Source organism: Castor canadensis, chromosome 2 (genome assembly GCF_047511655.1).
Source record: "Castor canadensis chromosome 2, mCasCan1.hap1v2, whole genome shotgun sequence".
Lineage (NCBI taxonomy): Eukaryota > Metazoa > Chordata > Mammalia > Rodentia > Castoridae > Castor > Castor canadensis.
The window spans coordinates 30,096,188-30,123,863 of record NC_133387.1 but is presented as its reverse complement, the minus strand read 5'-3'; the positions used below and the strand labels follow the sequence as shown (position 1 = coordinate 30,123,863).

Below are 27,676 nucleotides of genomic sequence, written 5' to 3'. Positions count from 1 at the left end.
TAATTTAGGTGAGGGCATTTGTATTTATCAGAGTTACCTCTATTACAAACTCTCGTAGTATTATTAAGGTAATGTCATTTCTTTCTGACTTTCACTTAACATATTTTCCTCTTTCCTCACAGCTTTAAGTGAAGACACTATTATTTTTTAATTGTGCATTTCCTTTAATTTCCTTGTTAAAAAGCAATGATTTTTTTTCTGAAAGTTATTTTCAAAGCTTCCTTTTTCCCCATATTTTCAGCTCCCCAATTCTTTTGTTAACAAGCTCTTTTTATAGATATTTAAAAAATTTAATACTTTGAAAGGCAATTATAAATCCTTATGCTAACATTTTTGTTAATAGTTTTTCACTTATTCTTTTTGGCTCCATGAGTTTGTTCTTTTTGTTCTTTTTTATCAGGCATAAGAATATCTTGCATTTCAAACTAGGTCTTTTTTTGACTTCAATATCATATGATTTTTTTTCTGAATGCATTTTTGGTACACAAATTCATTATAAAATAAAAATAGAAGTTTCCTTTCTTTTAGTATTTAAAAAATCAAATAAGCATGTCATCTGCTATGGTTTAATTAGAATGCAAAAACTCCTGGCATGGTTAAAAATTCCTTCCAGTGTAATAACCTTTTGAAATCTTAATGTAATTTTGAAATAAAAATGTATTACCGAACACTGTCCTCTATGTCTGTTTCACCCAATATTAAAAATTCCTTGAAGAGTAGATTTCATAGATTTTCCTTTATCTACTATCATGTCCTTGTCCCTCATTGATGAAAACATGATTAATTTAAACATTTTTCAATCACTTCTGGTTTCTTTACTGAGGTAAAGAAATCTTATTAACCTACTAAACATGTTTAAAAACCATTGCTTTTTAAATAAAGGGTAACTGAGTGGTGGTGAGGATGGCATTAGGAGTTACTAATACAGAAAAGAATTTCAGTCTATTTTCTTCCTATATAGTTAATATTCTCTCAAAATGATCTTGAACCAAAGATTATCTGAAACCTTTATTTTCATAAGAGAAAGGGTAAAAAGGTACATATTGGTTTATTGAATATTACTAACAATTCTACAGTTAAATTTAAAATCATAAAGAAGCAATTCTTATACCAAAAGATTTAAACTGACTCATACATAAAAAATAAAGTCAATGAATCAGCATATCATAGCTATTTGACAAATCACCACTTGTATTTCATTTTTAATAATTTTTCCTTCAATATTCTATTGCTGTATTTTGTAGGCTAAGTAGAAACTAATATATTTATTATACCTCTCCTTAGTCAATGTAGGGCAATCATTACATATGATGGTGTCCATATCCCTTATTATCTAAACTAGGACAGTCTTGAGGCTTAAAAATTATATTACTTACTGTCACACTAAGGCATTGGGTAGAAATTGTGACTGTCTCCACCAAACAGAAATGTCTGGTCCCCCTAACAGATTCATGAAGGAAGTGCATTTTTTCCATGGTATTTGTGTATTAGAGGAGAAGAAATTTCCATAGTAGTATGAAAAAACCACTCTTATCTATTTTCTTTTTTTGGCTCTTCTCTTATTCTTTCCAGAGGAGGAGGAGTGACTTTGTTAATTAATGAGTTTGGGAGAAGAAACTGAGCATGTACTCTCAAAGTGTAAGTATTGTCAAAGTAACGAATGTAGTTCTTAATACTGTTGAACAGAAAGATCTCCCAAGATGCTTGTAAAAGTTGCTGACATTGTGTAAAAGAGAGATTTTTGCTTCATAATTCTAATTTTACACATCCATATGGACTTTTGGAAAGTTAAATTTAAGCACATCCCTTTCCTCACCATAGCCTCCTCTTCTCTAAATCTTTGAATAGCCTTTTAACTATTAGGTGTGCCTGTAATGCCAGCTACATGAGAGGTGGGAGCAGGAAGACCATGAGTTCTAGGTTAATGCAGGGAAAGTTAGTGAGAGGGAGATCATATCTTAAAATCAAAACACAAAACAAAAGGGCTGGGGCAAGGTTCAAATGGTAGAGTACTTGCCCAGCATGCGGGAAGTCCTGGGTTCAGTCCCCAAAACCCACAAACCCCCAAAATGTTCTTTGTAAAGGAGTGTTTTCTTTTCATTTTTGCATGTCAAAGGATTCCTACTCTGATCCTGAGAAGCTTCTGCTCAATTTTCAATGAAGGTATTAGATTTAAATCAAATTCATAACTGTTGGATATTATGATATAGTAAGTTTCTATCTACTTTACTTTGTGTATTCTTGAGCTATATTTATTATTAATATAAATTAAAAATCAAACTCAAATTTTAGATCCCAAATTGGGAATATTTTGGTTTTACTTTTTTGTTGTTTTTTTAAAGACTGAAAAAGAATTCAACCTGAGTATATGTTACTTTTGATCTAATTGTTAATCTATGGCATTAAACTTTCATTTTTTAAAGTAGAAATCAAAGATACTAACGATTGAGCCAAATATTAACAAATACCTATTTTAAATAGCTTGAAAAAGCAATTTTAATAAGAAAACAATTGGTTGTACCATTTTTGTGAATGGGACAACACTATTTCAAGTAAGATCTATCTTTTAGATTACAAAACATATGCAGTTGTATACTGCTGTGTTAGTCAGGTTTACCCTTCTGTCTTAAATCAGTCGTAACTGACCCAGCTGATATTTTGGAATTGAAAGACATTAACCTCTATATACCTGGTTATTTACTATGACTTTAAGTCTAGTGCACTCTGTTTTTTTTTTAAGCCCTTTAAGAATGAATTCAATAGAGTACCCCTGAAACTGAGAAGCACGACTATCCAGGCATCCCTTCCTAAGAAGGAATTCATTCTCTGCTCTGGCCAAGGAATCTAGAGAAAAATGCAGAGGCCCTGGAAACTGTTCTTTAGTATAAGGAAGAATGCTGACTTATTTACACATAACCCCCTTCACTGCTTAAAACCTGCTATATGACTGAAGGTCTTTATATTAATCACTTCATCAAAGTTACCTTTTCTTGGTTCTCTTCTTCACCTCACCTTCTGTGTTAGCTTTTGTGTTGCTGTGACCAAATACCTGACAGAACAACTTAAGAGAGGACAATTTTAGGCTCATGGTTTCAGAAGGTTCAGTCCATGGTTGTTTGGTTCCAGGCAATTGGGCAGAACATCATAGCAGTGGAAGCATATAGTGAAGAAGTGATAATCACTTAATTTCATACAGGAAGCTTAGAGAGACAGGAAGGAGCCAGGGACAAGACACTCCTAAAGACCCCCTCCCAAGCGACCCACTTCCTTCACTTTGGCCCCACCTTCTCATCTTTCCACAGCCTCTCCACCAGTAGGAGACCTTGGGTACAACACTTGAGGCTGTGTGTGTGTGTGTGTGGGGGGGGGCATATTATATATTCATACCTTAACACCGTCTTTAAATGTTTTGGTCCCTTATTTTTAAGCACACCAGACTGTCCTTTCAATTCTCTCAAGATGTTTTTTTCCCCCTTCTGTTATTGGATATTTTTCCTCATTCAAAACAAATATATGTGATCCTCAAGTTAGGTCTTATCTCTTCTTTGTAGATATTTTCCTCCTTGTGTCAGCAATTACTACAACTCAGAAGATGTTAAACTCTATACCTCTTGAAAAGTTCCTGACTGAACTGGAATGTAGCTCAGTGGTAGACTGCTTGCCTAGAAAAATTCCTGATTGTCTACTATACATCTCCATCTAAAGGTATGTACATCTCAAAAATCACTGTCCGTAATCATTTATACAGGCCCTTTGTCATCCTTCTTCTATATCTTTCCTCTTGCCATTTGTTCCATCTGGAGTACGTTTTCAAGTTTAACCTGTTGAAATTCTGCTCATATTTCAAGCCTTAAATACCACTTCCAGCTTAAAGCAAATGCAAATTTTTTTTAAACCATGTTTGCTATCTTCATGCTTTGAACATGCTTTGGCATCTTGTGGAACTGATTCTACTCCTGATAAGTATAGGTTTTTACAAAATTGTCTTTATCTTTAAACTGCAGTTAGCAATTTTCTCCCACTACACTATATATATGTAACACACACACACACACACACACACACACACATACATGCATAAATTATAGCTTTTTCTCTTTATAAGGAAGCTGATTATCCTCACAAACCCTTGATGTGAATAAACAGTAGTTTTTGGCATATATAGTGTGACAGTTTTTTTGTAAAGAACTGGATGATGAGTATGGTTACCCACATATATTTTCTGACTTACCCATCATCAAGGATAAATGATTCTCATCCATTGCATTACTGAAAACACCAGTGCTCAGAGATCCTTCAATCTAAACTTTTGCCCTGATTGCCTCTCCAATTTTTACCTTGAGGTGTCATACAGAAAGGGACAAGAAAATTGACCACCTAATCAGTGTTTGCATCTCCTTTGATCAAGTGCCTACTGCTCTTCCTTTATGACCTTTTGTTAAAATTTGATCAAAAATTTTGTTCAGGCCCATCTTTGTGTGACTGCCAACCTATTCCAGACCACTAAATCCTGGCCCCCTTAAGCATCCTCAGGTAGATGGAAACCTTGGTATTTCTTAGTTCTTCAGGAGAATTGTAGATCACCATAACAGGAACAAATGCTTTCATCTGAACACATCTCTCTCTGTCTCTCTGTCTTTCTTTCACACAAGTGCAGTACTGAGGATTGAAGACAGGGCTTCGAGCAAGCTAGGCAAGTGCTCTACCACTTGGACCATGCTCCCAGCCATTTTATTTTTATTTTGGTTTTGAGATAAGGTCTAGCTAACTTTACCCAGGTTGGCCTCAAACATGGAATTCTCCTATCTCTTCCTCCTAAGTAGCTGGAATTACAGGCATGTACCACTATACCCTAGCCTATTTGTGCACTCTGGTGAAATATGTATTCAAGACTTTTATGCCTTTTAAATCTGGTCATGCATTTTATTATTGTGTTTTAAGAGTTCTTTGCATATTTTAGATAACAGTTCTTTATCATATATATGTTTTGAAACTATTTTCTCCTAGTCTTTGGCTTATATTCTTACATTCTTGAAAAATAGAAATGTTTAATTTTTATGAAGTCCACCTTATCAACTATTTCTTTCATGGATTATGCCTTTTTTATTGTATCTAAAATGTCATCTCTATGCTCAAGGTGGTCGATATTTTCCCTATGTTAATGCACAGGTGTTTGTTAATTTTGTATTTTGCATTTAGGAATCTATAACATTTTGCAATGTGTACAATTTTGTTGGTTTTACTGTGGCATCCATTAATCTGATTCATTGCCTGAAGCATTTCAGATAACCAACAAATTCAAGTGTATATATTTGTGCATATGTTATAAATCAGAAAATTTGATCTAGTTTTATACTTTTTTGTAATTTATTTTTATTATTGTTGTACTGGGGGTACATTGTGACATTTACAAAATTTTTTACAATATATCATAATTGAATTCACCCACTACATCATTCTCCTCTATCCCCCCTCCCCCCATTCCTGGAATAGTTTCAACAGGTCTCATTTTCCATTTACACACATGTGTACAAAATATTTCCATCATGTTCACTTTTGGACCACCTTTCCTTATATACTCCCCCCCCCACACTTGTACCCATTCCCCAAACAGGACCTGTTTTGCCCTCCTGTTTTAGTAAAAAAATGACATTTTTGTTTGTTTAAGATAGCTGTACAGTATTTCATTGTGACAATTTCATATATTTATGTATATAACCTGAATTAGTTCAAACCCTCTATTTTTCTCCTATCAACCATAGCCCCTTCTTATGGTGATTTCAATGGGTTAAAAAATTCTACATTCATTCCTGTATAGGAAGTATATCAACCCTATTCACCCTCTTAACTTCCTTCTTTTACCCTCCCTCTCTTGTATGTGACCTCTCCTTAGCATACCTGTTTTTCATAATATTGCACAAAAGCAGATAGGAAAACCAGTGGGACAGAATAGAAGACACAAATAAGAATCTATGCAGCTATGCCCACCGGATTTTTGACAAAGGCACCCAAAACATACAATGGAAAAAGGACAGCCTCTTCAACAAATGTTGCTGGAAACACTGGATATCTGCATGTAGAAAACTGAAACTAGATTCATGTCTTTCTACAAGTATCAACTCAAAGTGGATTAAGGACCTTAATATAAGATCTGAAACTTTGAAGCTAGTGCAGGAAAGAGCAGGGCACACATTGGAATTAATTGGCATAGGCAATGTTTTTCTAAATAAAGCTCTAAAGGCTCAGCAACTAAGAGAAAGGATGGACAAATGGGACTACATGCAATTAAAAAGCTTCTGCACAATAAAGGAAATGGTCACCAGGTTGAGAAGGCGGCCCACAGAATGGGAGAAAAATTGTTGTCAGCTATACGATTGACAAGGGATTAATAACCAGTATATACAGGTAGCTCACAGAACCAAACTACCCCAAAATACAATGACCCAAAAAAGAAATGGGCAAATGAACTGAGCAGTACTTTTTCAAAGGAAGAAGTGCAAATGGCTAAAAAACACATGAAAATATGCTCAATTTTCCATAAAGGAAACGCAAATGAAAACCATGATAAGATTCCATCTCATTCCTGTTAAATTGGCTATCAACACCATAAACAACAACAAATGTTGGAGAGGATGTAGGGGAAAAGGAACTCTCATACACTGTTGGTGGGAATGTAAATTAGTAAATCACTATGGGAAACAGGATGGAGGCACCTCCATAAACTAAAAATAGAATTGCCATATTATCCAGCAATTCCACTCCTAGGCATATACCCAAAAGAATATAAGTCAGATTACAATAAAGGCACCTGCACACCCATGTCTATTGCAGCATTATTCACAGTACCTAAGCTCTGCAAAAAGCTAAGATGTCCTACAACTAATTAAGGAATTAAGAAAATGTGGTATTTATATACAATGTAATTTTACTCAACCATAAAGAAGAATGAAATTTTGTTGTTTGCAGGTAAATGGATGGAACTGGAGAACATCATCTTAAGTGAAGTTGGCTAGGCTCAGAAAACCAAAGGCTATTGCTTTCTCTCATATGTAGAATATAGTTTTATACTTTGAATGACAAAAATTGTTACAAAAAGTATAAAACCTCAATAAGCATCATGTGGAATTAACTCATTGTACTTAAAATTTCATATGAAATTCATAATGTGTAATTCTGTTACTGTAGTAGGTTTTTTAAAATAAAAGACATATTGGGGTCCAAGATAATGTTAAAATAAATTTTCCATTGGTGAGTGACAAAGATGGATTGTGTATCATTTATATGCACAGAAAATATGATTAAAATCTTCCAAAAAGAATACTTGAAAGTGGATTTTGGATTTTAACTCCTTTGACTCTAAAATGTTTAAGTGATACAACAATTAAAAAGCTTTTTTTCCCAAGAGTGTCACAGTTTATTAGGTATTCATACCTAGTATGTGCAGTCATGACAAAGGGAAGTAAAGAATGGTATTTATGGAGATTGGGTATATTAAATTCCTCAAACAACAAAGATAAAGGAGAGGTTTTTTTTCTTTCTGTTGTTGGGGGTATGAAACATCGTCATCCCATAGCTGGAGAAGAGTGAAGGGAGGGGAGCCATCTCTGGTGACTTAAGAGATTCATCTGGTGCCATAATTCAAATTCCACAAAAAGTCAATTGTCTCAAAAAACTAGCTAGCATTTGTTGCCCTTAATGCAGAGAAACTAAAGCAGATACCTTAAAGCAACTGAGGCCAATAGGAAAAGGGGACCAGGAACTAGAGAAAAGGTTAGATTAAAAAGAATTAACCTAGAAGGTAACACCCACGCACAGGAAATCAATGTGAGTCAATGCCCTGTATAGCTATCCTTATCTCAACCAGCAAAACCCCTTGTTCCTTCCTATTATTGCTTATACTCTCTCTACAACAAAATTAGAGATAAGGGCAAAATAGTTTCTGCTGGGTATTGAGGGGGGGAGCGGGAGGGGGTGGAGTGGGTGGTAAGGGAGGGGGTGGGGGCAGGGGGGAGAAATAAACCAAGCCTTGTATGCACATATGAATAATAAAAGAAAAATGAAAAAAAAAATCCAACATATTTAAGAATAAAGTATTTACCTTTGTTGATTAAGAAGTCAATGTACAGAAAGCCTATTATCAAGTTTCTTCACACACTTTGGGTGCTATGTTGTAAAAATTTGCATGTGATTTTTGTTGGTGTCTTCCTTTTAATAGATAAGAGAGCAAGTACTACATACAAGGTAATGTAGAACTCTTAAGAGACTTAAGAGACTGAACTTAAATAGATCAGAGGAAAAAATCTGTGATTTCTTTATTTTAAAAGTGTACAGTACATGATGAAATAACTTTGGTATATAACTTCAGTCATATTGCTTTCAGGGTAAGATCTTATTGCCTGGAATTCATTAAGTATTAGCTAGTTCTTATGTTCTCAGAAGATTCTTTGGCAGTTTTTGTCCCAACTGACTAGATGGGACTGGAGAGCCATATTTCATTTGGAATTTAACTGCTGAAAATACAGACCAATTTCTTCATGGGAAAAAATGGAGTTAAAGAACTAATAGGTTTTAGGCTTATTTATGTGCCTAAGGGAAGGTGAGAGTATCCGAGTCTACAAGAACAGATAATTGACATCTCTGTTTTCATTTCATCCTATGCTATTTCAAGGGTAACTTCTTTCTGTTTTAAAAACAGTTGAACAAGCCTTTGAAGCCAGTGCATTTCAAATTGCATACAAGGTATTATTTTCTGGTAGTAGAGTTTGTTATTTATTTTTGTGTAGTCTAATATTTTTTAAAATGTCAGCATTTGTTAATCTTCAACTGGGCATGTTCTTGGAGTCACTTTTGTAGTAATTAATAAGAAGGGATGGCAATCAATGCAGACTTTCCTTTCTAGTTTGCCTTATAGCCAAAAGCTGGTCCATATGTGATGCTTTGGGTTATGAACTCAATTATATGAAATTAAATTTAGAACAAATAGCAGGCAAAATGTGCATGACTGAGGATTTGTATGAAACTCTTTATAATTTTTATTCACTGGATCTCTTTTTCACATTTCAAGGAAGAAAAGTCTCATTTTTCTTACCTGTGTAGTTAGAACTACAAATGAAGCCTACATATTAGTAATCCTCACAAGTCTTTAAAAATATTTGGCTTATTCATTATGTACTATAAAAATAAAAGGAAACTTGACTCCATAACATATATATATTCTTCTTATTTTTAGTAGACTGCTGTGATGCTGAAAACAACCAGCCATGTGCACCCATGGCTGACATGGTTAGGAGAGCTACTGACCTTTGTCATGGTCACACAACCAGCCCGCAAGCCAGCAATGCCTCCAGTGATCAACAATCAGCCTTTCAACATTTTTTGGGCAACCCCAACCATGTATTGTAAGCATTTCTTCAATGTGACTATGAATCTTCAAGTATTTAACATCATACCAAATCCTTTAATGACTCCGAGTGGATCAACAATTACCATATTTTTTCCAAATGAGTTGGGATATTACCCATATATCTCCCAAGATGAGAAATTGTTTAATGGAGGGATACCACAGAATACGAGCCTTTCTGAACACCTAAAAAAAACTGCTGATGACATTGCAGAAGCTATCCCTTGGTGGAGATCAGAAGGACTTGTTATTATTGACTGGGAAAGTTGGAAACCCCAATGGGATAGGAATTGGGGTAGTAGAACAATATATAAAAACCACTCCTTATCTCTCACAAGACATCATCACCCTGACTGGTCAGAAACAAAAGTGAAAACAGTTGCTCAACAGGAATTTGAAAAAGCTGGAAGGAGTTTCATGAACGTCACTCTCACTATGGCTTTAGAAATGAGACCAAAAAGTTTATGGGGCTTTTATCTCTATCCAGAATGCTATAATTTTGATTACAGAATAAATTCAGAGATGTACACAGGTAGTTGCCCAGATGATGAAATTTTGCGCAATGACCAACTCCTATGGCTGTGGGAGAAGAGCACTGCACTTTATCCTTCAATATACTTGAGTAAAATATTGAAGTCAAGTTTAAATGCATTGAAATTTGTTCATCATCGAGTTAGAGAAGCCATGAGAATTGCTGAAATGGCTAGACATGACTATGTTTTGCCAGTTTTTATTTTTTCCAGACCATTTTATTTGCACAGTATTGAAGCTCTGTCAGAGGTAAGAAAAAAAAAATGGAAATTTAGTAGAATGAAATATAAAGTCTAGAAAGAAATGGTTTAAGATATTTATTTTCCCTTGATAACAGAATGCTATTCTACTATTAAAGACATATATTTTTTCAAATAAACCAATTCTGAAATTCTGAATCATTGGCAATTAAGATGTGTGCCTAGGTCTGGCTGAGTGGCTCAGGTGATAAGAGTGCCTACCTAGGAAGCATGAGGATCTGAGTTCAAACTCCAGTACTGCACACACACGCATGCACAAAGATGTGTGTCTCAGATTTTTGGATAATGAGTCTTGCCTAGAATTCACTAGGGTTTTTTTCTGCAAAATAGTTGTTAAACTTGGCTTAAGCATGTAGATTAATTTTAACCAGGGAGAAATTTCAGGATCAGTTTCTTAATATGAAAGCATAGTAGCAATTTTGCAAATCAGAAACATACATGGCATTTTAGAGGTAAATTATCAACCAAATGTATTTTCCATTACATCTAATTTTTCTGTTTTATCAGGTTAACTGAAAAGATGGCAGAGATTTTGTTTTGATTTGTTTTGTTAAGAGTAATTGGGATCTAGTAGTTAGTGTCAAGGAATTAAAAGTGGTTTATATCCTTTTAATTCCTAGAGATATTGTCTCTAGGCAACACTAAGTAGAAGTACACAGATGTAGGGATGACCTTGTTTGGAAGATAATGAGTTTGCAGAGAATGGGAGTGTTCAAGCATTAGGAAGATTGTCACTTAAGACAATATTGTAAGGATGCAATTACTGAACAGGAAAATCCTTAAATCTCCATCCATACTTGAGAGTCAATCATTCTACTATTTCATTACTCTACACAGAAGCAGGGCTATTGGATAGATAATACACAGCTCACTTCCTTAAACCAATTAAATTTGAGATAAGAGCATTTAAAAGCAGTAGCAAATTTTCCTAAAATATTCCAGAATAAAATGTATTGACCAAATATTACTGATGAGATTAGACATTTTTATCATTTCAGGATTTCTATGTATTATTCAACAAGCTTAGGAGAAAAGTCTCATAGTATCATGGTGAGATGCTGTAATCTCAGCAGCATCTAATCCCCTTCCCACCCAAACATGAATCATATCTTATCTGGCTTCTGCTTTAGCACATTTTGATGGGTCACTTCCTGTATCAGAAGGAAAACTGCCATTTTTGGAAAATATTAATTCCTAGAAAAATCTTGAGCATGTTGAATTTATTTTGCCTCTGGGTAGCTTCCTACTAGTAAATCTAATCCTACCTTCAGGTGCAGCATAAAATAAATCAAGTCCTTCTTTCAAAAGGCAGTCTCTGGATATTTTAGGATATTAGTCATTACCACAAAACTCTTCTTAGGTACTCCTCAAGTGACAGATCTCTCAAGCCAAGTCACTTTTTCCAAGTCACTTTTTTTTGGGAAAAAGACTAGGTTACATTTATTCACTCATAATTATTTATTGAGTGCCTACAACATGTAAGGAATAATTTTACTAACAGTAGAAAATAACAAAAAATTTATGCAGTAGATAGAATAAGAAAAATTATAGTTCATCTTGATAGAAAATGGGTGAAAGAGATAAACCACATTTCCATGAAAGTCTCATTCATATCTTTCCCATTTTTTGTACTACTAGATTTTTTAAATAAATGTGTTATCATCTCTAAATTCTGCTTTACAAATCAATAGACCACTGACTGTACTCACAAAAAAGTATAGAATTACCTGACTATTATATTATATTGAAGTGTTTTAATATTTTCCTATTGTCTTTCATGCATTACATATCAAAAAATAGCATGGATTTTTCTAAACTATTGTCTAAGTAACACAACTTTTCAATGAAATTTTTTAAATCAACTCTCTTTGGTCTTCACAAGTGTCTCATTTCAAATAAGAGATTTGATTTATGCTTAAGAAATACAATATTAGTATAATGGAAGGGTGATTTCCTTGTGTGATATTACTTAGACAAATTGTATAATGTGAGTACTAGTACAGGTTACAATTCCTAATAAGAAAATTCCATAACCAAAACGTTTCAAAATTTGAAACTTTTTTGGGTAGTAACACAACACTACCAGAAGAAAATTTTACACCTGACTTCAGGTAACAGATTGCAGTCAAAATGCATTCATATTATAAATACTATATAAAATTACCTTTGAGGAGTTGGGCATAACTCCAGTGATAGAATACTTGCCTAGCAAATCGGAGGCTCTGAGTTCCATCTCCAATATTGCAAAAAAAAAAAAATACCTTCAGACTATGCTCATATGTGTGTATATATGGCATATATATGTATGTGTATATGTATGAACCTACATGCTTATATAAAGTATAAATGACTTTTGTGTTGAGGCCTGGATCCTGTTCCTACAATATCTCATTATGTATTTGCAGATATTCCAAAATGTGAAAAAAATCTGAAATTTGAAGCAGCTCTGGTCCCAAGCATTTCAGATAGGGGATCCTCAAACTGTGTTATTGAAACTTTTCTATAATGCGGGAAAACTTTGTGGTGGCACGGCCAATTATTCATTGTAGTCTAAGCACCACTCCTGTGCATTGTGTCTCTGACTTCTTGTGTGTGGGGAGGAAGAATTCAGATTGCCTCCTTAATCATTCCCTCAACCCTTCCTATCACCCTATTTTCCCCATCTTTGCTGTTGGCCTATAATCACTGAGGCCTGAAGCTTGAGAGTCACTCGGATGCCTCTGTTTTCTTCTTTCCATTGTCCAGTAGATAACTCAGAATTGTCCATGTGACCAACCAAGTAACTCTCTAATCTGTCCCCTCTTCTTTGAAAGGATCGACATTGCCTTTTTTGGGTCCTAATCATTTCTCACTGAATAATTTCCAACATCTCCTCATTGGTGTTTTTGACATCTGTCTATCTATCTATGTATCTGTCTGTCTGTCTATCTATCTATCTATCTATCTATCATCTATCTGTCATCTATTTTACAGTACTGGGTACTGAACTCAGGTCAAGGCAAGCACATTTGACCCACACCACTAGGACTTTTGTTCTTATTTTTGTTATTCAGGAAGATCTTGTACTTTTGTCCAGGTTAGTTTGAATCACTATCCTATCTTTTCCTCTTGAGTAACTGGGATTAGAGCTGTGCACCACCATGCATGGCCCCTAAGTGTACCTTTGACTATACCATTGTGACATGCTTTCACTTTTTTTCCCCCAGATCCTCTATGCCTTACCACAGGAGTTACTGGAAGCTTTTTGAATGGACTGTGCTCTTGCTTACATGAGCCTCTGCCCTTAATCTTCCTTCTGAACATAAAACTGTGCTCTTCCTAGAGTGTCCTGTGAATCCATTCTCATTCTCACAGACCTATCTGAAACACTACCTGTTCAAGGAAACCCTCCCAGACCCTTCCATGCAGAACTAAGCATTTCTTCTAATCTGTATGTGCTTTGTGGTAGGGGGCTAATAATATAAATATTAATTTATTATATTGCACTTACTTATTTATGTGTTTATCTTAAATATCACTGTAAAGAACTCCCTCAAAAATAGAACTGGAGGATTGGGTATGTTGATAGATATCTGTCATCACAGGTATCTATCATCAGAGGTAAAGATAGGGAGGACCGTGATTTGAGGCCAGCCTGAGCAAAAAAGTCAGTGAGACTCCACTTCAACTAACAAGATGCATGTGGTGGTGTGAGCCTGTAGTTCTAGCTATGTGAGGGTTCTAGCTATGTGGGGAGGCACAGATAGGAGGATTGTACTCAGAAGCTGGTCTCGGGCAAAAATATGAGACCCTACCTGAAAAATAACTAAAGCAAAAAAGAGCTGGGGGTGTGGATCAAGTGAAAGAGCATCTGCCTAGCAAGCCAGAGGCTCTAAGTTTTACAAAAAGGAGTAGAAACTGGAATACATTTCATTTTTACATTCACAGTGTCTAGAATGTTGCCTGGAAGTATTTACTAAAAATGCAAAGCAGAATAGCTTTTTCTAATTCTGCTATCATCTTTTTGCTTCAGAAACAAAGATAACATTACTAGTGTGTTCTTTACTACAGTTGACGTATTGAGCCTTACTGTTGAGTTATCAATGACTAACTTGTTTTGGCAGAACTGCTCCTGATACCTCTCTTTTGTAGGAGGACTTGGTGCACACTATTGGTGAGAGTGCAGCACTGGGAGCTGCAGGAGTGATATTGTGGGGAGGTTATGAATATTCTGCTTCAAAGGTAAGCCATTGTTTCTCCGTCAGCATCTTGAATATATTCTTCATAGTGAGTTTTTATTAAATTTCTTCTCATCAGAACCAAGTTGATACTGTTATCTCCTCACCTGACTTTGGTGAAGGTCAGAGTACAAAGATTAACATTGTTTGAGCCCCTACTCTGCGCCAGTCACAGGGGAGAGAACAGAGTCTTCCATCCAGCAGCCTGAAGTGACAAAGCGATCATCTGGTCCTAAGGGTACGATTTGGGTATGTCAGTTAACCTCTGTGAGCCTCAGCCTCCCCATCTAAAACTTTGTAGTAGAATTGAACCTACTATGCAGGAATTTTAATAGATTCAATGGCATAAATATATATGTTACAAAGAAAAAGAATGCAAAAGTTTTAAATTATTTTACTTACAGTAAGGAGCATGGATTTTCTAAAAATGATTCCTTATTTTGTTGATTGTTTATGACACAAAAGTATGTGGGAGGAAAACTTTCTTTAAAAGGGTTTGTTAACGATCTATTTTTTGAAAATTTTGTGGCAAGAATACTTAACACGAGATCTAGTCTCTTAACACATTTTGAAATGCGTAATGCAGTGTTTCAATTTTAGGCACGGCTATGCAACAAATTTCTAAGCACCTATTTATCTAACATGAGCGAACCTTTGAATAACAAATCCTGTTTCCTCACTTCCTATAACCTGGGCAACTACTGTCACATTCTCTGTTTCATGAGTTTGACTTTTCAGATGCATCACATAAGCGGAATCACGCTGCACTTGTCCATCTCTGACTGCCTTATTTCATTTAGTTGAAGTCCTCTGAATTAATTAATGCTACCACAGATGGCAGGATTTCCTTCTTTTTAGGCTGAATAATATTCTATTGTATATATTTCACATTATCTTTATCCATTCATATGTTGATGGACACATGGATTGTTTCCATAACTTGGCTGTTATGAATATTTCTGTAATGAACATGGTAGATACCTCTTCAAGATTATGAATTCAGTTCTCTTGGACATATACTCATAAATCTTATGGGTATACACATATGTATGAATGTATGACTGGCCCATGTGATAGTTCTTTTTAATTTTTTGAGGAATTTCCATAGTTCTTGCACCTTGTTAGAATCCTACTGAAAGAATAAAAGGGCTCCAATTTCTCTTTGACCTCACCAACTGTTGTTGCCTCTCTCTCTTTAATATTACCATCCTAAAAGGTGTGAGGGGATATCTCATTGTAGTTTTTATATTTCTTTGATGATTAATGATGCTACACATCTTTTCATGTATTTATTCGCTATTTGTGTTCTTTAGGAAATGTTTAAGTCCTTTGCTTTCTTTTTAATTGGGTTGTGTATGTGTGTTTTTGTTTTCTTTTTAACTATTGAGTTACTTACTGTAGGAGTCACGTATTTTGAAAAGTAACCCCTTGTCAGATATACAATTTGCAAATATTTTCTTTTTTTGTTGCACAAAATAATGTGTTTCATTATGATATTTTCATACATGTATGCAATGTACTTTCAAGGTATTTACCCCCCTCACCCTCCCTTGTCTCCTTCATCTCTCACTTGTCTCCACCAATAAGGTACATTTTACTTTCCTGTCATTCTGTTTAGATTTTACATATGAGAACAATATGAAATATTTCTCTTTTGAGTCTAGCTTGTTCTACTTAACATGATGCTATCCAGTTTCATCCATTTTCCTGTAAATAACTAAAATTTCCTTTTTCCTTATGGCTTAATAATATTTTATTATGTATATATGCCATAATTTCTTTACCCTTTCATCTCTTAATGGGCACTTAGACTGATTTAATAAATTCACTATTGTGAATAGTGCCACAGTAAACATGGGTGTCCTTTTATTTCCTTTGTATGCTGATTGATTCCTCTGGGCATATGGCTAGGAGGGGCATATCAGGATAACATGGTAATCCTACTTTTACTTTTTTGAGGAATCTTCATACTGATTTCTACAGTGGTTGGAAATTACATTCCCACCAACAGTGTATAAATGCCTCTTCCTATATTTGCCAGGATTTGTTGTTTGTTTTGTTGTTGATAGCCTTTCTGACAGAGGTGAGATGGAATCTCAATATAATGTAGTTTTTTTCTTTTGTAGAGTTTTTATTTATTTATTTATTCACATGCGCATACATTGTTTGGGCCATTTCTCCCCCTAGTTCCCTGCCCGCACCCTCTCCCCCCAGTCCCCTTTGCTTCCAGGCAGAATCTGTTCTGCCCTTATCTTTAATTTTGTTGAAGAGAAGACATAAGCATAATAAGAAACACAAAGCATTTTTGCTAGTTGAGTTAAGGATAGCTATACAGAGAGATTCCTAGTATTGCTTCCATGTACAAATGTGTTATAACCCAAGTTGATTCATCTCTAACTGATCTTTACACTGGTTCCTGATCCCCTTCTAGTGTTGACCTTTGTCGCTTTAAGGTTTCTGTATTTGTTCCTCTGGAGTGGGAAGATCAAACGGTTTCATGTTTTGGGTTTTCTACCTATTCCTATATCTCCTGTATGTGCTCTCCCCTTGTCATGTGATCCAAGTCCAACCACATTGCTGCATTTGCCCTAGACCTAATGTCTGCATATGAGGGAGAACATACGATTTTTGGTCTTCTGAGCCCGGCTAACCTCACTCAGAATGATGTTCTCCAGTTTCATTCATTTACTTGCAAATGATAAGATTTCATTCTTCATGGCTGAGTAAAATTCCATTGTGTACAAGTACCACATTTTCTTGATCCATTCCTCAGTAGTGGGGCATCTTGGTTGTTTCCATAACTTGGCTATTGTGAATAGTGCTGCACTAAACATGGGTGTGCAGGTGCCTCTGGAGTAATCTGTGTTGCATTCCTTTGGGTATATCCCCAAGAGTGGGATTGCTGGATCATATGGCAGGTCTATGTTTAGATTTTTAAGAAGTTTCCATATTGTTTTCCAGAGTGGTTGCACTAGCTTGCATTCCAACCAACAGTGTATGAGGGTTCCTTTTTCCCCACATCCTCGCCAACACCTGTTGTTGTTGGTGTTTTTAATGATGGCTATTCTAACAGGGGTGAGGTAGAATCTTAGTGTAATTTTCATTTGCATTTCCTTTATGGCTAGGGATGGTGAGCATTTTTGCATGTGTTTTTTGGCCATTTGAATTTCTTCTTTTGAGAAAGTTCTGTTTAGTTCAGTTGCCCATTTCTTTATTGGTCAATTAATTTTGGGAGAGTTTAGTTTCTTAAGTTCCCTGTATATTCTGGTTATCAGTCTTTTGTCTGATCAATAGCTGGCAAATAGTTTCTCCCACTCTGTGAGTGTTCTCTTCAGTTTAGAGACCATTTCTTTTGTTGTGCAGAAGCATTTTACTTTTATGAAGTCTCATTTGTCCATTCTTTCTCTTAGTTGTTGGGCTTCTGGGGTTCTTTTGAGGAGTCCTTGCCTATACCTATTACTTCCAGAGTGTTTCCTGCTCCTTCCAGTACTAACTTCAGAGTTTTGGGTCTGATATTAAGGTCTTTGATCCATCTTGAGTTGATACTAGTGCAGGGTGATAGACATGGATCTAGTTTCAGTTTCTTGCTGATGGATAACCACTTTTCCCAGCAACATTTGTTGAAGAGGCTGTCTTCTCCATTGTATATTTTTGGTACCTTTGTCAAAAATAAGGTGGGTATAGTTGTTTGGATTCATATCTGGGTCCTCTATTCTGTTCCACTGGTCTTCATGTCTGTTTTTGTGCCAGTATCATGCTGTTTTTATTGCTATTGCTTTGTAATATAGTTTGAAGTTGGGTATTGTGATACCTCCAGCATTGCTCTTTTTGCTGAGTGTTGCCTTGGCTGTTTGTGGTTTCTTGTGTTTCCAAATGAGCTTTAGGGTAGATTCTTCAATCTCTGTGATAAAAGTGATTGGGATTTTGATGGGAATTGCATTAAACATGTAGATTGTTCTTGGTAGTATAGCCATTTTTACTATGCTGATTCTTCCAGTCCATGAGCATGGGAGAACTTTCCACCTTCTGTAGTCTTCCTTGATCTCTTTCTTCAGGGTTTGTAATTTTCCTTGTAGAGGTCTTTCACATCTTTTGTTAAGTTTATTCCTAGGTATTTGATTTTTTTTGAAGCTATTGTAAATGGAATTGTTTCCATGTATTCCTTCTCAGTTTGCTCATTGTTGGTGTATAGAAAAGCTAATGATTTCTTTAAGATGATTTTGTATCCTGCCACCTTGCTATAGCTGTTTATGGTGTCTAAGAGTTTTTGGGTAGAGTTTTTTGGGTCTTCAAGGTATAAGATCATATCATCTGCAAATAAGGATATTTTGATAGTTTCTTTACCTATTTGTATTCCTTTTATTTTTTCTTCTTGCCTAATTGCTCTGGCTAGAAATTCTAGGACTATGTTGAATAGGAGTGGGGGTAGTGGGCACCCTTGTCTCATTCCTGATCTTAGGGGAAATGGTTTCAGTTTTTCTCCATTAAGTATGATGTTGGCTATAGGTTTGTCATACATAGCCTTTAAAGTGTTGAGGCACATTCTGTCTATTCCTAGTTTTCGTAGAGCTTTTATCATGAAGTGGTTGTTGGATCTTGTCGAAGGCTTTTTCTGCATCTGTTGAGACGATCAAGTGGCTTTTGTCTTTGCTTCAATTAATGTGCTATATTACATTTATAGATTTGTGTATGTTGAACCACCCCTGGGATGGAGCCGACTTGATCATGGTATATGATCTTTCTGATGTGTTGTTGGATTTGGTTTGCCATTATTTTATTGAGGATTTTTGCATTGATGTTCATTAAGGAGATTGGCTTATAGTTCTCCTTTTTGGAGGTGTCTTTGTCTGGTTTTGGGATGAGAGTAATTGTTGGCTTCATAAAATGTGTTTGGCAGTTTTCCTTCCCTTTCTATTTCATGGAACAGTTTAAGGAGGGTTGGTATCAGTTCTTCTTTAAAGGTCTGATAGAATTCAGCAGAGAATCCATCAGGTCCTGGACTTTTCTTTTTTGGGAGACTCCTTATTGCTGCTTTAATTTCCTTTTGTGTTATAGATCTATTTAGGTGATTAATATCCTGTTGTTTCAGTTTTGGATGGTCATAAGTATCTAGAAATCTGTCCATTTCTTCAAGATTTTCAAATTTATTTGAGTATAGGTTCTCAAAGTAGTCTCTGATGATTTCCTGGACTTCCATGGTGTTTGTTGTTATCTCCACTTTTGCATTCCTAATTTTACTGATTTGAGTTTTTTATCTTCTCATTTTAGTCAGGTTTGCCAGGGGTCTGTCAGTCTTATTTATGTTTTCAAAGAAACAGCTTTTTGTTCCCTTCATTCTTTTTTTTGTTTGTTTCTATTTCGTTGATTTTAGCCCTTATTTTAATTATTTCTCTCCTTCTGCTTATTTAGGGATTTGCTTGTTCTTGTTTTTCTAGGAGTTTGAGCTGTAGTATTAGATCATTGATTTGAGATCTTTCTGACCTTTGAATATATGCCCTCATGGCTCTAAACTTTCCTCTTAGGACAGACTTTGCTGTGTCCCACAGGCTCTGGTAGATCGTGTTTTCATTTTTATTAACTTCCAGGAACCTTTTAATTTTCTCTTTTATTTCATCAATGACCCATTGATCATTGAGCAATGTATCGTTCAGTTTCCAACTGCTTGCATGTTTTCTACTGTTGTTTTTGTTCTTGATTTCTAGTTTTAATGCATTGTGGTCAGATAGAATGCATGGGATTATTTCTATTTTCTTATATTTGCTGAGGCTTGGTTTGTGCCCTAAGATATGATCAATTTTGGAGAAGGCTCCATGAACTGCTGAGAAGAATGTATATTGTGAAGAAGTTGGATGAAATATTCTGCAGACATCAGCTAGGTCCATTTGATCTATGGTGTAATTTAGTTCTAGAATTTCTTTATTGATTTTGTGTTTGGATGACCTATCTATTGGTGATAGGGCAGGTATTAAAGTTCCCCACTACCACTGTGTTGGAGTCTATATATGTTTTTAGGTCTTTCAGAGTATATTTGATGAAATTGGGTGCATTGATGTTGGGTGTATATAGGCTGATAATTGTTATTTCCTTTTGGTGGATTTTCCCTTTTATAAGTATGGAGTATCTTTCTTTATTTTGTTTGATCAATATAAGTTTGAAGACTACTTTGTCCAAGATAAGTATTGCTACCCTTACCTATTTTCAGGGGACATTGGCTTGGTATATCTTCTTCCAGCCTTTCACCCTTAGCCAGTGCTTGTTTCTGTTGATGAGATGGGTCTCCTGTAGGCAGAAGATTGTTGGATCTTCCTTTTTAATCTAGTTTGCCAAATGGTGTCTTTTGATGGGGGAATTAAGTCCATTAACATTCAGTGTTAGTATTGATAGGTATGTGGAGATTCCTGTCATTTAGTTGTCTTTGTTGTTTAAGGGTTTGATTTTGTGCAGCTGAATCATTGTTGCTCTCTACTGTCTTGCCTTTTCTTCTGTGATTTGGAACTGCCTGCCTTTTCATGGCTTTGTTTGCTTTCACTTTTTATGTGCAGAATTCCTTGAAGAATCTTTTGTAGTGGTAGCTTGGTGGTCATATATTGTTTTAGTTTCTGCTTATCATTGAAGACTTTTATTGCTTCATGTATTTTGAAGATAGTTTTAGTGGGTAGAGTATCCTAGGGTTGAAGTTATTTTCATTCAGTGCCCTGAAGAACTCACTTCATGCTCTTCCTGCTTTTAAGGTTTCTGTTGAGAAATCTGCTGTGATTTTGATGGGTTTACCTTTTTATGTTATCTGTTTTGTCTCTCTTACAGCCTTCAATATTCTTTCTCTATTCTCTGAGCTTCTGGTTTTAATGATAATATCTCATGTGGTAGTTCTATGCTGGTCAAGTCTGTTTGGTGTCCTGGAGGCTTCCTGTACCTGAATAGGCATAGTTTTCTCTAGATTTGGAAAATTTTCTGTTATTATTTTGTTGAATATATTACTCTTTCCTTTTGTTTGTACCTCTTCTCCTTCTTCAATGCCCATGGTTCTCAGGTTTGGTCTTTTGATGGAGTTGGTGAATTCTTGCATATTTCTTTCACAGGTCTTGAGTTGTCTGACTAATAGTTCTTCAGTTTTTTCTTTAATTTCCATTTCATCTTCAAGTTCTGAGATTCTGTCTTCTGCTTGTTCTAGTCTGCAGGAGTGGCCTTCCATTATGTTTTGTATTTCTGTTTCATTCTTTTTTCTGAGGTATTCCATATCATGGGTCACTTCTTCTTTAATCTTGTCAATTTTTGCCCTTAATTCATTTATCTCTCTGTTTATGGTATTCTCTGTTTCATTTTGGTGTTTATTTAGGGCTCTTATGAGTTCACTTATTTGTTTTTGTGTTTTCTCATATTCTTTATTTTTGTTGTCTTGGAATTTCTTGAGTGCCTCCTGTACATTTTGGTTGACCATGTCTAGTAACATCTCTATGAAATTCTCATTGATTATTTGCAAGATTTCTCCTTTCAGGTTGTTCTTGTGGGCTTCATTGGGTTCCTTGGTATAGTTTATCTTTGTTTTGTTGGAGTCTGGATCTGGGTATCCATTTTCTTCATTTTCCTCTGAATCTTGTACTAGTTTATTTTTTGGGGGAAAATGGTTTCCATCCCTTTTTCATCTTCCCATAATTCCATTTGGTATTGTTTCTGTCCCTGGTCTATGTGTAATTTAGTATTAGGTAACTTACAATAGTAAAACTAACAAAACTAAGAAAGAAGGAGAAAACAGAAAAAGAAAAAGAAGGAAAAGAAAAAAAATGGAGAGCCAAAGAAATCAATAGGGAGATATGGTGGACAACCAGACAGCAAGTAGGACAAACATTTAAAGAAAAGAGAAAAAAACAAATTCCTGGTTCAGGAACAGTGGAATTTCAGTCTTAGTGGTTCTGGTGTTACTCCTTTAGCTTCCAGTCCTGTTTGTCTTTGTTTTCTAGGCAGGTTTGCAGCTGGTGTCTGGTGGTGTTGGAGTCCTCCTGTGGCAGGTGGTGGCCAGTGTGCCAGCAGGCCTGTGGGGCAGAAGCCTGGCAGGGCAGCTGTCAGGCAGGCCAGAGAGTGGTGGCCTGGCTGAACGTTCTACTGGGTGGAGGCCTGGCGGGCAGGTGGATGGTGGCAGCATGGGGGTGGTGGCCACCTGCTCTTTCAGTGTATTGTGGCATGGAGAAGACTTCTATGGGCTAGGGGTTCAGGGTGCCAAAGTTTCAGCTCTCCTTGGTGCTTTACCTCAGCAAAGAATGTCTCCAGTATCTCAGCAAGGTCCCTCAGTCTCAGAGCTCATGCAGTCTGTATCTGTGTCCCAGTAGCCATTTTGGATCCTCTGTATAATGTAGTTTTGATTTGCATTTCCTTAGTAGCTAAGGGTGTAGAACATTTTTCATATATTTATGGGTCACTTGTACTTCTTTTGAGAACTGTCTGGTTAATATATTTGCCTGCTTAGTAATTGGATTTCTTGTTCTTTTGCTGTTAAATTTTTGAGCTCTTCATATATTCTGGACATTAATCCTTTCCCTGATGAAGAGTGGCAAGATTTTCTCCTATTCTTAGCTTGTCACCACACTCTGTTAACTGTTTTCCTGTCTCCATTGCTATGCAGAGGCTTTTTAATTTGATGGAATCTTATTTGTCAATTCTTGCTCTTATTTCCTGAGGTATTGCAGTCCAATTTAGAAAGTTGTTGTCTATGCCTTCATATTGAAGTGTTTTCCCTGGGTTTTCCAGTAGAAGTTTCAAAGTTTCAGATCTCACTTTAAAGTCTGTGATTCATTTTATATTTAGTTTTTCATAAGGTGAGAGACAGAGATCTAGTTCCAGTCTTCTACATGTGGATGTACAGTTTTCCCAGGCTCAGTTATTAAAGAGGCTGACTTTTCTCCAACATATGTTTTTGGCACCTCTGTTGAAAATCAGATGGTTGTAGCTGCATAGGTTTATTTCTGGTCATCTATTCTATTTCACTGATCTACATGTCTGTTTTAGTGCCAGGCACATAATGTTTTTGTTACTTTGGTGCTGTAGCATATATTGAATCTGGTATTGTGATAACTCCAGCATTGCAGTTTCTGCTGCAGCTTTTTAACATATTGTGAATCAGGAATTGTGAAGCCTGCAGCTTTACTCTTTCTCAAGATCACTTTGGCTATTCTGGGTCTTTTGTGGTTTTATGTGGATTTCAATTATTTTTTAGTTCTATAAAAAGTGCTACTTTAATTTTGATGGGACAGCATTGAATCTATAGATCATTTTGGTAATATTGTCATTTTAACAATATTAAGTCTCATAACCCATGAACATGGGATTTCTTTGCATTTTTTTGGTGTCACCTTTAATTTCTTTATTATTTTAAAGTTTTCATTGTACAAACATTTCATCTCCTTTGTTAAAGTTATTCCTAAGCATTTTTATTCTTTTTGATGTTATTGTAAATTGGATTTTTTTCTCAGTTGCCTTTTGGGATAGTTAATTGTTAGGATATAGAAATCCAGCTGAGTTATTTCAATATTATTTTGTACCCTGAAGGTTTGCTTATTTGTTTATTATTTCCAGCTTTTTTGTGTACAAAGTCCACATGAAATCTATAATCAGAGATAACTTTACATTTTCCTTCCCAAGTTGGATTTATTTTATCTATTTTTCTTGCTTTGTTGTTCTAGCTAGGACTTCTAGTATTATGTTGAATAGAAATGATCAGAGTAAGTATCTTTGTCTTGTACCTGATCTTAGAAGAAAAGAGTTCACCTTTTCACCTTTGAGGATGATGTTAGCTATGGACTTGTCATATGTGAACTTTATCATGTTGAGACACATTTTTGTTGAGTTTTTTTTAATTAAGAAAGAGTGTTGAACCAATGTTCATAGAATAAATAAATGAACAAATTGTGCAAATTCCTTTGGATAAATATTTAAAATTAGAAGCTAAGAACAGATACCCTGAAGGCTGTGAGTGTTTAATGTAAGAAAATTTCACTTGCTAGGTTCTAGGAAATAGCTGGCTAGATGCTGGTAATGAGATAGACATAGGGAATCCGCTCATTCAGTGAGGCAGGTAAAACTAAGATAGACCTTCCAATAACAGAAAAGTGACTGAGAGGATCAGAAAACTGGAGTAGTAGGAAACCTGGAGTAAAGCATACATGGGCAAAATAACTCTTAGTACTCCATCTGTTAGCACTTAGGATGACTGGGTGGCTGAATGGGAGTCCAAGAAAAAGGCAATGCCAAAATGGCTTGTTTCTTATTTAATTATCGAATTTTCTATTCAAAAGAAACATTTAAAACAAGGCATTTCATGCTGAAAATTACTTTAGCTACCTCAATACATTTTAATATGTAGTACCCTAATTGTAAATTTTCTTATTTGTTTGAAATTATATTTAAACTTTTTTCCTTGATCAAATTATTACTTGGGGAGTATTTTAATCTGTATGAAATTAGAATTTTTTTTACCACTTTTATTATAAATTTATACTTTTTTCATAGATAATGTGTATTTACTGTACTTAGAACGAATTGTGAGAGACTAGTTGGGAAGCTATTGCAACAATCCACATGAGAGCTGGAAGTGAACTGAAACTGAGTGATAGTAGTGGTGAATTCTGGATATATTTTTAAAGCAAACTGAAAAGCATTTGCTGATGGATTAAATATAAGAGGAAAAGGGAATAAAGGATGACTCCAAGATTTTGTTCCCACAGCACTGGAAACTTGTCATTTGCTAGATCAAGCAAGGCTACCAAAGTTGTAGGGTAGTCTATATTTAGTATGTTAAGTATGAAATGCTTGTAAGGAATCCATGTGGAGATGTCAAGTAGGTAGGTGAGTGGACAATCAGTTCAGGAATAAGGTCAGGGAGATGCACTTTTGAGAGTTATAGTGAAAGCCATGAGATGGGTCTAGTTTATCAAGAGAAAGGGTGTAGCTGTAGAGGAGAAGAGGTTCAAGAAGTAAGCCTAGAGTATTCCAGTATAAAACATAGGAAAGATGGGCAGAGCTAGTAAAGGAGGCTGAGAAGATGCATATATAGTGAGGTTGGGGAAAAAATACATGTAGTGTGATATTCTGGAAGTTAAGAAGGTGTTTGGAGGAGCAGGGTGGCTGACAACAGGGAGGCCCAAGTTGAACTTGACTGTATTTGCCTGTGTCCTGTGCTTTCTTAATTATAGTCTCCTCCAATCTCTCTTTCTCTTCTCTTCCTTCCTTTATTCCTTTTTTCTTCTTTTGATTCAATAGTTTACTTATTTTATTTTATTCCATCTTAGAAACCTTCTTAGATGCCTCAGACAAGGGGTTTTGTCTTGATTGATAATAGCATTTGTTCCTAAATATAATATAATGTTGGCCTGGATTGAAAGTGTTTAGAGCAAAAAATATTGCTCACAGGAGTTTCAGAACTTGGTATTGCCCAAAGTGCTACCTTACTCAACTACCTGTCATTAAGAGCTTTATCTGACTTTTGACTTTCCATTTGAATCTCCTCAACCTTTCATAGATGGAATCACAGTTTTGTGGCCTCCTCTCACTGAGAAAATGTTCCACTGGTCTAAGTTTGTTGGCTCTTAGTTATGTGTTAGTGCTAATATTGATAAAATGATTATGATGTTAATGGAAACTCATATTATTAATGAGTCTTCTATGTTTTTCCCATGGCTCTTTTGATAATGGATCAAGGCAGGAATTTATCAAGATTCCAGTCAGATCTCAGGGTTTGCAGATGACATCATTTCAACTAGACTTGTCCATCCAAGCAGCATGCACGATCAGTATTAGGTAGAAATGTGCTCTAGTGTTTGAACTGATGATGTGGATACATCAGTGAAGCACCCAGTGGCAGACTGTTGGAAGATACACTTACTATGATTGGATCCTGTATCTTAGTACAAGTTACTCAGGCATTTGGCTATAAATAATGATCTTTTATATCCTACTTTGTACAAACTTATTGATAGATAGGTAAGGTAAAGTATATTTATATTATAAAATACTAAACAACAGCAAAAACCTATCAGTATTTTAGATTTACATGTGTCAATATTAAAAAAAAATTCAGATGTTGTGTTTAAAAAAATCCAGTGCATAAAATATTCCATTTAATATGCACTTGCATAAATGTTTAAAGACAAAATATTTCCACTTTGTTCATGATCACACACACACATACATATATAGATATGTGTATATACCTAGTAAAATTATAGAAACATGGGTGGAAAATCTACTCAGTGACTTTAACAGAATCATTATCTTTGCAGAAGCAGGGAAAGAATAGGATGACTCATCAATGTTAGAAAACTCCAAACTAATGTGCTCATATATTGCATTATCAGCATTGAAAGTATTTTACAGTAAAGTTAAAGTTCTAGGAATCATTCTATATTAATGATTATTTTAAACTGTTACTACAAATAACTGTTTACATTAGGGAATCATCTCTAATAGTGTCATCATCCTCTGGAAATAATATCGATTGGGTCATAATCTTCCTAACCAAAGGCATGACTAATCAATAGGTTAATGTATAATGACTTGTTCTCATTTAAGAGATTAATCCACTGAAATATTCTCCTCCTCAGCCTTACCAATTACAAATCTTCAGGTATAATGTCACCTGAATAAGAGGATCATGTTTTGAACATTCTCTAAGTAGATCTCTATTTTCCTGACAGGAGGCTTGCTTATCTGTGCAGCAATCTATCCGAGGGCCATTGGGTTCCTATGCTGTGAATGTGACATCTGCAGCCAAGCTCTGCAGTCAGAGTCTATGTAACAATCATGGACGATGTGTTAGAAAAACACCTGAATCCTTCTCTTACCTACATATGCCTGAAAGCAGCAGTAAGAAATATTCCCCAAACAAGAGACTCATATTTGTCATTTCTAAAGAAAGCAAACTGAAGACAACAATGGACATGAAGAATGGATTTGTGTGTCACTGTTATTATGGCTGGCATGGGGAGTCTTGCTACCATCACTCTCCAGATCTCTTAAACAAGGCTCCCATTGCTGACTTTAATTCATCTGTTTTCCTTGCCATGAATTTATCTGTGATTTTGCTGAATTGTTTTTTACTTCCTACCTCAATGTTAATTTTCCCCTTGAAATACTGAAGAGTATGAAATGTTGACTTTCTTTAACTTTAAGCCCCTTCTCAAATATGTATTGGCTTTTCAGTTAAAATAAAAAAAGTAATCATTGACTCCATTTACTAATATAGAGTTATTTATAGGTGCTTACTTCATGCTAGTCAACAG

At 35.4% G+C, this 27,676-nt stretch overlaps 1 protein-coding gene across 1 annotated transcript; it reads left to right on the top strand.

Moving 5' to 3' along the window:
- Positions 1-9,241: 9,241 nt before the first annotated feature.
- LOC141418008 (hyaluronidase-1-like) lies at positions 9,242-27,432 on the top strand. The gene is given in 4 exon segments (XM_074057754.1): positions 9,242-10,180; positions 14,323-14,412; positions 27,092-27,320; positions 27,323-27,432. Coding segments are annotated over 4 exon segments (1,368 nt in total).
- The last annotated feature ends 244 nt before the right edge of the window (positions 27,433-27,676 follow it).